This window comes from Cyrtonyx montezumae, unplaced genomic scaffold (genome assembly GCF_038088225.1).
Source record: "Cyrtonyx montezumae isolate F1298 unplaced genomic scaffold, pur_monq_1.0 scaffold_9, whole genome shotgun sequence".
NCBI classification, from domain to species: Eukaryota; Metazoa; Chordata; class Aves; order Galliformes; family Odontophoridae; genus Cyrtonyx; species Cyrtonyx montezumae.
Genome location: NW_027072100.1, coordinates 10228215 through 10240557, shown reverse-complemented (window position 1 = coordinate 10240557; position 12343 = coordinate 10228215). Strand labels below are relative to the sequence as shown.

At 55.8% G+C, this 12343-nt stretch overlaps 1 protein-coding gene across 1 annotated transcript; it reads left to right on the top strand.

The window, feature by feature from the left end:
* The first annotated feature begins 5760 nt into the window (after window positions 1-5760).
* On the top strand, window positions 5761-10788 carry PSMF1 (proteasome inhibitor subunit 1). Its single transcript, XM_065754069.1, has 7 exons — window positions 5761-5943; window positions 6474-6626; window positions 7238-7320; window positions 7580-7765; window positions 8491-8544; window positions 10254-10412; window positions 10548-10788. Exons 1-7 carry the CDS (start codon window positions 5815-5817, stop codon window positions 10597-10599), a joined length of 816 nt encoding a protein of 271 aa, XP_065610141.1. The 5' UTR covers window positions 5761-5814; the 3' UTR covers window positions 10600-10788.
* Window positions 10789-12343: the final 1555 nt, after the last annotated feature.

Below are 12343 nucleotides of genomic sequence, written 5' to 3'. Positions count from 1 at the left end.
TTCCTTACCATCTCCATTTCCATTTCCATTTCCATTTCCATCTCCATTTCCATTTCCATTTCCATTTCCATTTCCATTTCCATTTCCATTTCCATTTCCATTTCCATTTCCATTTCCATTTCCGTTTTCGTTTCCGTTTCTGTTTCCGTTTCCATTCCCCTTCCCCTTTCCATTCCTATCCCTATTCCTATCCCTATCTCTCTTTCCTTTCCCTTCCCTTTTCCCTTCCCTTTTCCCTTCCCTTTTCCCTTCCCTTCCCTTCCCTTCCCTTCCCTTCCCTTCCCTTCCCTTCCCTTCCCTTCCCTTCCCTTCCCTTCCCTTCCCTTCCCTTCCCTTCCCTTCCCTTCCCTTCCCTTCCCTTCCCTTCCCTTCCCTTCCCTTCCCTTCCCTTCCCTTCCCTTCCCTTCCCTTCCCTTCCCTTCCCTTCCCTTCCCTTCCCTTCCCTTCCCTTCCCTTCCCCTTCCCCTTCCCCTCCCTTCCCCTTCCCCTTCCCCTTCCCCTTCCCCTTCCCCTTCCCCTTCCCCTTCCCCTTCCCCTTCCCCTTCCCCTTCCCCTTCCCCTTCCCTCTGCCTCTGGCACTGTAACGCTGCTGCCATGGCTCTGTGTTCAGATGTCCCCAGAGAAACAGAGGCAGAAGGACGGTGCCGTCCCCGTCCCCGTCCCGGCGCATCCCGGGGGCGAGGGCGGCAGCCGGCTGGAGCGGAGCGGCAGCAGCGTCAGTGGACGGCCGGATCCCAATTCGCACCAGCCCGAAACAATGACGATGACAGTGGCAGAAAATAAAGAGATGAAAAATGTGTCTGCGATTTTAACGAGCGGGAAACACCCAGCGCGGGGGACGCAGGGGCAGGAGGACGGCGTGCAGAAACCGCCCGTGGGGGACGTGGGTCCCATTCGTCCCCTGAGCCTCAGTGCAGGGCTGCCCCACTCGTGGGTGCCCAGCTGTGGTCACACCCGGCCACCCTTCAGTGCCCTCCTCCTTCCCTCTCTGCTGTTTCATCCTATTTTGATTATTATTTTTTAACATATTTTTTTTCCTCATCTTTTAAACCCCGTAAAAAATTTAATACAAAGGAAACTAAAAACAAAAAAACAAACCCAGCGGAACCGTTCTCAAAATAATTTCACAATCCTCACATATCCCCTCAGCAAATTCAATTTGTAGGAAATAAAGAACAAAATACGGCCATAAAAGGCTGCTCAACAAATCCTAATGTTTTACATGTGTAAGCACCAACGCCGTGCCTGCGTGCAGGAGGTGGGTGGAGGTGGGCAGAGGGGACCACTGTGTCCCTGCTGTGTCCTTTCCCAGCTCACAGCCATCTTTCCCCTCTGCTGTTTTCTCCCTTCCTTTAATATACCTGGCACCTCGGGGAGAATTTTCCCTTTAAGCCTTCCCGTTTTAATAACTTCGATGCTATGTCTTAATTAGTGACCTGGAAAAGACAACTATTGTTATGCGCCATATGGAGCCGCTACCTCGGGCTGCAGGGGGAGGAGGATTAGTCCCAGGATGGAGTCCCTGTGACCCCTGCTGGGAGCCATGGGGTGGGAGCGGAGCTGCGGGCACAGTACGGTCACCCCCTGCTCTGTCTCTTGCTGGGAGTCGTGGGCAGAGTGGCTCCATCCCTTTCCTAATGGGGACATTTGGGGTCTTGCACCCAAACTGCCCCCTCCCTGCCGTGCACCCACACCAGGCCACCTCCAGCCGGGGGCCATGTGCTGCCAGCTCTGCGCAGCGCGGGTCGGCCGCACGCTGCTGGTGGGGAGGGCACTGCCATCTGCGGCCGCTTTGATGCGGGGTTCCCTCTGTGCACAGAGCCGGCCCTGCCCGCGGGCCGTGGCTGCATGAAGCAAGGCTGATTGATGGCCTTGTTTTGTTCCTGCAAAGCCTGGCCCAGGCCGTGCACATCCACGGTCCCCCAGGAGCTGGGGAAGGACAGCAGCCAGGCTGAGGGCTTGGGCGTGTTGGAGGTGCTGCTGTTGGGGTGCTGAGAGTGCTCTGTGCCTCAGTTTCCCCAACCTCAAAGGCCCTCTGGGTGAAACCATCCTGCTCCTTTCAGGTGTGCGGAGCATCCCCAGAGCTAAGGCAAACATGGGGGGCACGGGAGCCCCATTTGGGAAAATGCTCATTAGGATTCCAGCAAGATGACCTCCGAAAAATGGAGCTGAGCTCCAGCTGATGAGTCACGGCCGTGCCTGCACGATGCGCTCCCTGCAAGCGAGGTTTGCACCACGGGGCTAACAGGCTTTTCTGGGAAGTGCTGGGGCTCTGCACTTCCTAATTATGTTCAAAGGGCTCTGGCAGCATCGCTCAGACAGGGATTACGCCTGCTAGAAGCACAGCACTCGGCCTTGTTCACAGGCCTGAAAGTGCTAATTGACTTTAGGTCTCAGGACGCTGTCGGGAGCCCGCTCCATGCAGCCCGGTCCCTCCTCCTCCTGCTCCTGTGCTGAACCCGCTCCATGTGGTTTGAATTTCTTCTGCAGAGAAAAATCTCCTTTCTCCTGCCCTGGTGTCGTCTTACCCTGGAATTTGGGGGAAATAGAGAGGAGGTTAAATGCTCACTCTCCAGGAAACAAAGAAAGAGAGGGGTGAAAGTCACCCCGTGGGCACCCTCCACTGATGTCCTGCCCCATCCGATGTCCCTTGGCACAGGGATGTTGGCACCTTCAAGCAGCTCTGTCCATCCTTCAGGATGACAGCAGCCTGTGATGCTGCTGCTGCAGGGGATTGCCCACGGCTCCCTTCTGTGTTCTCCCACTGGATCCTGTGCAGAAGTTGGTGTACGTGACACGGCACAGCACGGTGAGCCAGCCACCCTGGCTGCCATTCCCAGCACGGAGGGCTCATGGGCTGCGGATGATTGGGAAATCGGTTTCCTTTTCTCCCCGTTACGACATTGCAGTGGGCGCATCCATCGGGAGCTGTGAGGCAGCGGGAAACTATGAAGGTCAGGGAGGCTGCGGTTTGTGTGACGGAGGTGAGCCCTGCCCGGGCCACCCCTCCACCTGCCCGTGCACCACTGCCCCATGCACCCCACTCCTGGGTCACAGAGAGGGGAAAGGGCTGCACGAAGCTCCTCCACGTTCCCAGTGCCGCAGGCAGGAGGGCCGGTGCCACAAACCCAGACAGACACATCTTAAAATATGACCCCAATATGCTAGCTTACCCCGTCCCCATTCCTGCCTTCTATTTTAAAGGTTGCACAGCTTTCTGAAAGTTGATCATCTCCGTTGCTCCAGCTCCAGCACCGCCGTGACGCGCTTGCCTTGCAGCACTAATGAGCCGGCCCTGCAATCCTCGTCACCTCGTTAAGGATTTGGCTGCTGTGTCCCAGCTGTGCTGCCCGCTGCCTCCCACTTCGCTTGCAGGCTGCAGGACTGGTGTTAGGGGAGCCTCTTGCATATGGCCAGTGGTTTTCAGCAGCAAAGAGCTGCAGATCAAGCCAGGTGCTAGGGCAGGAACTGAGTGGACCAGGCAGCAGCAGCAGGGCAACGTGGACTCTGCAAATGCAGCTTCAGCTTAGCAGCAGGGGCAAGGGGAGGGGTGTATCCTGCTGGAGGGGCTGCTTGGTCCAAGCGGTCTCAGCCCCATGACCACAGCTTCCCAGGACACCCCCAGTCACCCACCATGTGTGGCTCCAGCAGCACGTAGCCCTTCCTGCTCCACTCACTATTGTGGGCCAGTACCAAGCCCGTGGGGAAGACCTGCCAGCCCCTTCAGGTGCCTGCACGGAGCTGGAAGCCCTTTTGATATGGAGAAGGGAAAATAAATGAAGTTGCAATGCAGCAGCCAGGCCTCGTGCAGACACTTCCTGTAGAAGGAGACCCCAAGTTGGTGCAAGGGTGGGAGAGGGTCTTAGTCCTCAGCCCGGTTAAATGTGCCCAGCAAAATGGAGCCAGAAAGTCACTGCATGGGTTAGGCTGGATTCACCCTGCTCTCCCAGTGCAGCCCAAATCCCTGGGTCCCCCGCGGGCATGATGGATAGACGCCAAGTCAAAACCATGGGAAGACAAGCAGATGGATTTGTGTGTATGGAGATGGGTGGAAGTGTGGATAACAGGTTGGTGAACAGGAATGGAACAAGTTGGATGGAAAGCTTGGTACAAGCTGTGTACATGTCACTGCTTCCTCTTGTCTGCACAGGCGGGGACAGGTTTAGGGTCAGGTTTCTCAAGGGAAGATCCACAGAAACAAATTCTACCAAGGAGGGGCACTCAGTCAAAGCATCTCTTGGTGCTCCCCTTGCCCACTGAGAGAAGGGCTGTGCCTGGGGAGGGACATGTGGAGCTGCACCTTGCTGCTGCTGCCTGTCAGGGTGAGCCATGGGGCAGCATGGCAGAACTGCCCGCTGCTATGAATCACGGACCTGGCAATGGTAAAGCTCCAGCTCCAGTATTTCCTGCTGCTCTCACCAAATCCCAGTCAGATGAAGCAGACACATCCTGCATTGCTCAAACCGCCGCTGGGAGGGGTTCAGACTGCCCATGTGTTGGAGAGCTCCAAGCCCCCAGCAGCTGCCTGCTCAGGGTATGCATTTCCAGAGCATGGAGCGCAGTCTGGGTTGGCACCTTTGAGCCCAGCTTTTCAGAGCTCGGGGTAGGGCTCCCGCAGCCTCTCCTGGCTCTTAGGGGTATCAGGGCCCCCAGAGAATTCACCATCTTTCCCACATCCCCTCTTTTTTCTTATACATGAGCAAAGCAGCCACTGGCAGGAGCTGAGCTGCACATGTCCATGATGAAACCCTGGCTCAGTGGAAACCAGTGCTTACTTTCCTGCAGATTCCCACCTGGCCAGCACGGCTCTGTCAGATTTCATACCACAGAGGTCTGTGGAGCTGGGACTAGCAGGACCGTTTGCAAGAGGTGCAACATTTCCACAGCCACCAGGGAGATGATTCACAAGAACGGGCAATGCTGAGCAGTGGGATTGGCTGCGGTCAGTTGTTCAGCTTCAGTGACTTCTTGAGGGGGAAATGGAAAGAGTGGACAGTGCAAGCTAATTCATAGACGCATCATGAAGTCAATATGAATCAGAGCATCCCCGAGGAGCTGGAACTCAGATTGGGAAAGCAGCAGATGATGCCTTTCCCTGGCACAGGGCTCCTTCTCCCAGATGTTGCTCCAGCCCCCTCCTCCTGCCACCTGAGTCGAGGACCTGCTGGCGACACCAGCTCCAGCCTGGGCCATAGCGGGGCTGAGAAACAGCTCAGTGTCAACTTCAACAAGAATTCAGGTGATACAGACAGGGAAAAGAGACGAAAGATGGGAATAACTGTGTCAATGGCTCGTTGCACTGCTGATTCCTTCAAGTATCAAGGAAAATGCTCAATACAGGGATGCACATGAGCACAGCCGCAGGTTCTTTAGATTTTTATTAACTGGGGCTGCAAACGTTCTGGTCGCAATATTTCTGGTCGCAATATTTCTGGTGAGAAAGAGCTCGGGGTTAGGGAGCAGGAGCCGGGCAGCAGGGCAGATACCGGCACACGGACACCAGCAAACCCTACCGCATCCACAGTCCAGCTCCGAGAGGGAGCAGGGGCACACAGCTACACACACAAGCTCGCTTTCTAAGGGAATCGTCTTCGCTCCCCGCCCCAACGGCTGCAGTTCCATTTCAGCTCCCCCGAGGCCTCCGCCGGGCGCTGCGCAGCAGACGGGGGCCCCCTAGTGAAGGGCGGCCCGGCCCGGCCCGGCTCAGCTCGGCTCAGCCCGGGGACGCGGCTGCAGCCCGGCCCGGCCCGGCTCGACAGAGGGGAGGGCCCGGCTCGGCCCGGCCGCGCCTGCTCGGTGCGGTGCGGGGCGGCCATGGCGGGGCTGGAGCTGCTGTACTGCTCGGCTCGGGCCGACATCTCCTGCCCGCAGGATGCATTGGTTTGCGGGCTCCACTGGGAGCTGATCCAGCACGGCTACCGCTGCCTCGGAGCCGGAGAGCAGGTACGGGAAGGGCGGCACCGCCGCTAGGCCCCGCTAGGCCGCGCCGATCCTCGGACTTTCCTAGCGCCGCTCGCCGCCGCCGCGCGGCTCAGCCCGGCAGCCGCCACCGGAGGGAGGGACGCGTGGTTCTGGGGGTTGTCCCGGTACTGGCGGGACCTGGAGATGGAGGGGCCGAGCGGTGCGGCTGCGGTGTGTTGTTGGGGGATGTAGTGCTGGGGGGAGGCTGTTCTGCGGGAGTACCAGTGCTGAGGTGGGGGAGGGTGTAGGGAGCTCGGTGCGGTTCTGGCGGTTGCTGGGAGGGTGCCTGGTTGGTGCTGGATGTGCTGTGGTGGGCTGCAGAGTACTGTTTTGGCAGAAAAGGCTCCCACAACCGGACAGCCCCTGTGCTCAGGAGCTGTGGGGTGACGAGCAATAGAGAACATCACTGCCTGGTCTGGGTCTTTGTTGCCTTCTACTCAGCAAGGGGTGACTATATTCCCTCCTGTTGCAGCTGCTGAGCAGGTCTCATTGTCCTGGCTGTCTTGTTGTAGCCAGGTCCTGATGAAAGGAAGTCTGAGCTGCTGCCTGCTGGCTGGGAAGCCAACAAGGAGGTGTACACGCTGCGCTACAAGTCCACAGACGACACCCGGGAACTGCTGCTGAAGGCCATTGTGGTGGAAGACAGCATGATCCTCAATGTCATGGTGAGCACCCAAACTGATTGCTGCAGGAGTCCTTCAGATGCAGTGCCTGCTACTGTCTAAAATGTATGAAAAATGGTAGAGCCAGTTTCTTAAATGTTTTGCTGTTACTTGTTCTGCCTTAGAGCATCATTTGTTCCTTAGGGGTGATTGGATGGTGCACACCCAGGGCCTATTAGGGGCTGCAGACCTACCACAGCACATCAGATGTGGCCCAGCCTGAATCTAGTCAAACACAGTCACATCTGGGCGTGAATGCAGGTTGTCTTGGACTCTGGCTCAGTGTCCCTTTGTGTATCCCTTTTCCAGCTGAGGATGTGTTTTCACATTACTTCTCAACAAACACATGACTAGGATGTCTTTCCCCCATGTCACTGCTTCTTGACTCTGGCTGTGGCATTGGATTTTGGTCTTTTCACCTTCACAGTCTGAGCTGGGGGAAGTGAGCAGGGAGAGCTTTGCTGCATGCTGTAGGTTTTTTTGTTGCTGGGATTTGGATGCTGCAGAGAGACATGGTCAGGAAGCAGACAGGCTTGTTCTTCATGTCCTGACCTCTTTCCCTCAGTCCTAGCTCTGCATGGTTGCTAACACCGTGCTTCTCCTGTCTTTACTAGGATCGTGCTTCTCAGAAGGTGGCAGACGTGACCTTGGCGGTGGCTGACTACATCAATCCAGAGCATCTGAATGATTTCCACAAGTAATCTCAGTTCTCTGAAATTTACTGCAGTAGAAAAAGCCCCACCAGCATGGGGAGGGGTACAGATGGGGTCAGAGGCCAGGGTTAGGAGAGCCTGGAGGACTCTTCTCTCCAGCACAAATCCAGGGTGCCACCTGGGTACATGTTTTGTGCCTGGGATGCCAAAAGCATGTTCATCCTCTCATCACCCCTGTCCAGAACCTTTGTGCCTGAGTGCCATGGCCTCCCTTTCTCACCATCTTGTGTCTCCTCCCTGCAGGGTCTACAAGAACATGGAGGAGTTGAGGACGAAGATTGCTTCAGGTATCATCGCTCCCCTCGGGGTCCCCACAGAAAAGGCCAAGAATGAGTCCCATGTGGAGAAGAAGGATCCTATCTTGCCCGAGGATTATGACCCCCTCAGGATCCCTCCCCGGCTCCCTGCAGGCGCGAGAGCACCATCCTGGTGAGCCAGCAATGGGTGTCCACTGGAGGCCCTGGCACAAACGTTACCTCTGCTCCCCATCTTGCACATATGGAATGGGAAGTGAAAGGGATCCACATCCTCCCCACTTGCTCTCATGCTCGCTGGCTGCCAGCTTTTCTTTGATTTAAGCTCTTTGCTGGGGGATGGGATGATGCGTTCAGGAGCTCGTTTTGCCCTCCTTTGGGAAGATGTGGGGTGGAAGGAGGAAAGCCCTGCTCTGTATTGGTTAAGAGATCCTCATGGCTTTGGGGCTGGTGGAGCAGGGACAGCAGGGGAAGGACAGTGCTGCTGTATGTGGCAGATGGGTTCTCCCCTCTTTTCCTCCACAAGCCTTTGTCTGGGAAACAGAGATACTGCGGTGGCTGTGCTGTCTCTGGGGGACTAGCTGTGGCTTCTGCCTTGCATGTCACCTCTTGTTTCTTTAGCCCCACTGCTGTCTGCTTGTGCTTAAGGTGCAAGATAGTTCTCAGGGGAGCCCTGCGCTGGGCAGACAGGCTAGAGTGGGACACTGCTCTGAAACCGTGTTGTTGGTACGTATTATTGGCAGGGGAACGTGACAGCTGGCTGTAGGCTTGCCATCCCATCTTCCTGCTTCCAGAAGTGCAAGGACTGTCATTGTGTTGCTGGCTGGGATTCGCTGGCATGGAAACTGCATGAAGTCGGCCCTTCACTGAAAATCTTGTTCACTGTGTGCTCTGTTTCAGGCCTTCTCCTTTGAACCCCTTTGCTGTTGGTGGGCGGGACCTGGACCCTTTAGGGTGAGTATGGCTGGGGGAGGTGGTGCTTTGCCTGTCCTGGGAGTGTCCCCAGCTCTGCCCTTCACTGAGGAACCTTCCCTGAAACAGCTGCAGTCCGTCTGGCTCAGGCATTGAGCAAAGTGTGCCTGAGTGCGGGTGGCAGTGGAACAGTTCCTCATTACAAATTGCAGAGGAGCAATTGACAGTTGCTAAACCTCAATATGTTTCTAATATCGTAATAAGATCCCATCGCTTGCTTGGATGATAGGTTGCAATCTGCGTCTGTTTAATAATCAGTCTGTATTCATTTAACATGCACTAATTCCTTCAGTAAATCAAAGCTGAATACATCGTTAAGTGAATGTAAGTCTCTAATTTAAAATGGTACCAGCTGCTGTGTTTACAGCCCAGCAGTCTGGAGAAGGAGAGGCTTAAAGTTGAGTCCACAGATGCCCGAGCCCTGATTGTGAGCTTCCTGGCTTTTTTAGGCACTCATGAGCAGGGATGCTGGAGAAAGCCTGGATGGAAGCAGGGCTGCTGGGGGGATTGATATTCCCATATGCATCTCTAGGTCTTTGGTCTGGTTGGGCAATCAGAACCTGTCATCTGCCATTCCAGATAAAAGCACGTCTTCAGACAAAAACCAGTCCTTGGAGTTGTTGCAAAGCGCCTTGCAGCCCAGGGGAGTCCTCTTTAGAACAGCTCTCCTGTGGGGATCGCATTTTTTCCCTCTTGCAAGACTTGATTCTCTGTGGGTTTGGCTAGAAAAGGGCCAACTAGAAACATCCTGCTCTGCTGGAAGGAGAAGCCTGGAGCATGGGTGACTGGAAGGAAACCTGATAGCATGAGGAAAAGGGGTTCAGCTGTGGGAGGGGAGACCCTTTTTTCTCCCATTGTCTCCAGCTCTTCATTGTCAATTTCTATGTAAATGACAAGAAAAAGATTTTAAGTGGAAGCAGATTTGTGTGCTGACACCTGCCAGTGCTGGGGCTGGAGACCCAGACTCCCAGGCATATGCTCATGGGGCCTGGCTGTCCTGGGGCGCTCTGGGCAGCCAGCCTGGTGTGATGGAAGTCATTAGTGCAGTTGTTAATGACTTCTATGATGGCAGCGGTGTCCAGAGACTCCAGCCGAGTTTGAATGAAGCCAGCTATGAGGAATGGCACTCGCAGCATGGGGCAGCTCTGAGGAGCCACCGTGGTCAGCAAATGACTTCCAGGCAGTGCTTTGGAAAGGTTCACAGGGTCTGCAGGCTCTTGCAACACTGTGCTCGCCTAGGGGAGCAGGAGTGGGACTACGAGTGGCAGAGAGGACCAGCAGGTCTGATGCGTGGTCAGCAGCCTGCTGGGGATTTGTCAGCCATTGCTTGTGTTCTCCCTGGCTCCCTGCAGGAACTTGAGGAATGAGGGAAGCTGTTGGTGTTGCTTCCTTCTGTGTGTCCCCAGCTAGAATGAGAGGCTGCAGGTATGGTGGTGCTTTGGATCTGAGTGCTTGCTCGTGCCCTGGCTTCAGTGTGCATGCTGCAGCCATAGGACTCCCACCTCAATGTAATGTTAAGCTGCAGTTCACATCCTGCCCTGAGCACGTGTTGTGCACCTCGGTACCTGGCGTCACCTGGCTCCCCACAGCCATGCTGTCCTTCATTCCTGGGGATGCGTGCCAAACCCACAGTACTTTGCTGTCCTCTTCTGTGCCAATATCATCTCATTTGCTGCTTTTCCTCTCCACAGAGGTCAGAGTGGCGGAATGATCGTTGATCCTCTCCGGTCTGGGTTCCCACAGCCCGGCATTGACCCATCAGCAGGGCTCCCCAGCCGCCTTCCCCCAGGAGCAGTTCCACCAGGAGCCAGATTCGACCCCTTTGGCCCCCTAGGGGCTGGTAGGGCCGGGTAGGTGTTTGGCTGTGCCTGGGCAGCCGCTGCAACCAGGTACCACAGCATGCTCCCAGTCTGCCCCAGATCTGCTGCTCCTCCTGGGGTTGTGCTCTTGCTCCTGGATTGACTTTGTTCTAAATTCCTTTCTAGGCCTGATCCCGACCACCTCCCACCTCCAGGCTACGATGACATGTTCATGTGAGGAGTCACTGAGTGGTTTCTCAGCTGGCTGCAGCCAGAGCAGTCTCCTGGGGAGAGAAGCACTTTCCCCTCTTCGTTCCCTTCTTTGGTGGACTTTGATCTTTTCAGCAGTGATTTTCCTCTCCCTGCTCAGGGCTACGCTCCTGTGCTTCAGCCTGGCTATAAAGGTTTCCATGTGTGCAGAACAGAAGAGGAGGCAGTAGGTCCCTTTCTTTGCTCCTCCGAGGGTAGCTGGCTGTGGGCACGCAGCAGACGTGGGCCTGCCCTGTGGCAGAGCTGTGCTGGGAGCAGTGTGGCGTGCTGAGAGCAGCCCTGGGCTTTGAGGTTTCCTGCTCTCCTTCTCCAGGGTGGCATCGCTTTTGCTGCTGGGATTACGCACGCAGTCAGTGGTGAGGAGGGAGCTGGCTTTTTGCCTCTCCCTTGCTGGGAAGCTTCGATAGCCTCTCTGAAAGCATCAGCTGGAGAAGGCTTCCCGTGCAGAGATGGTTTCTCTCTTGGTCTTTATCCAGACAGGGCTGATCAGCATGGAGAGCTAAAGCCCATCTCATAGGGTCTGTGTGGGATGACCCCCGGTAGTGGCTCGGGTGGGCTTCTGCATGGGCATGCACACTGGATGTGGAGGGCTCCAACAGCAAGGCCTTTAACATGCATGAGAAATGAATTCCTGGTGTTACCTGGCCCCCCATAGCCATGTTTAGTTCCTGGGGATGTGTGCCAAACCCGCAGGCAGTGCAGAGGGCTGCCTGTTGGGCAGCATGTGGGGTGGGGTGGAACAGAGAGGGCTTGGTTCCTAACCTTAGCTCTGGGTCCAGCACTGCCTCTCTGTGGTGGAGCTGAATGATTTGGGGCTTTGCTCTGTGGCAGTTTTAATAGGAACATGCTTCACTACTGTCAGTCCCGTGGCTGAAGACTTGAGTGGCTCTGCCCAGGTGAACTCTGTGCTGCCATCACAGAACAGCTTGTGGAGGAAGGGCAAGACCTGTGTGGGTCAGGATTCTCAGCTCTTTCTGGAATCCCTCCCCCTTCCCTTTCCAACAGCTCCCCCTGTGTCAGATAACTGGGGCTGGAGCCCACCAGGGGTTCAATACTATATTTTTTTCTCATGGTTTGATTTCTTGGAAGGGATGTTGGTGAGTTTGAAATAAAAATCTGACAACAGTGTTGTGTTGGCAGTTGCTGGGGGTGACCCCCCTGCCCCAATCGGGCACCTCATCCCCCCCCCACAAGAAGGGGAGCCCCAAAGCTGCACTCAGGAGCTCTGTGCTGCCTGTGCTTGCCCTAGCTGGGGTGGTGGGTTCGAGCTGGGAGCCTGCTTTGTTCTTTTCCTTCAGCAGCAGTGCTTTTCTGAGCTGATGAGACTGTATTAAGAAAAATTAAGTGAAGAATGGCTCGGCCCTTGTTTGGCTGTGCTTCTGGTGGTAATTGGCTCTCCAGGGCACCAAACACCGTTGATACACTACATGCAGCCACACAAGCATAAATAAAAAAGGGGAAGTGCTCCTCTCCCTTTTCCCCTAAGGCTTTTCCTTTTAAACCCCTTTTGCCTGCTAACACAGCTGAGTTGCAGTGTATGCAACCCTGGACTGCGTGCAGGTTGGAGGGGGAGGACTGGCCATAGAAATTTGGCTCTGGGGGAACTGGAACGGGCTGAGGCCCCTGCTGTTCTCCCAGCTCCTGGGCAGCCCGCACCTTGCTTTGTGAGGTTGGGATGCACGATGCTGCTGCGGGGAGAGGAAGCGGTGCTG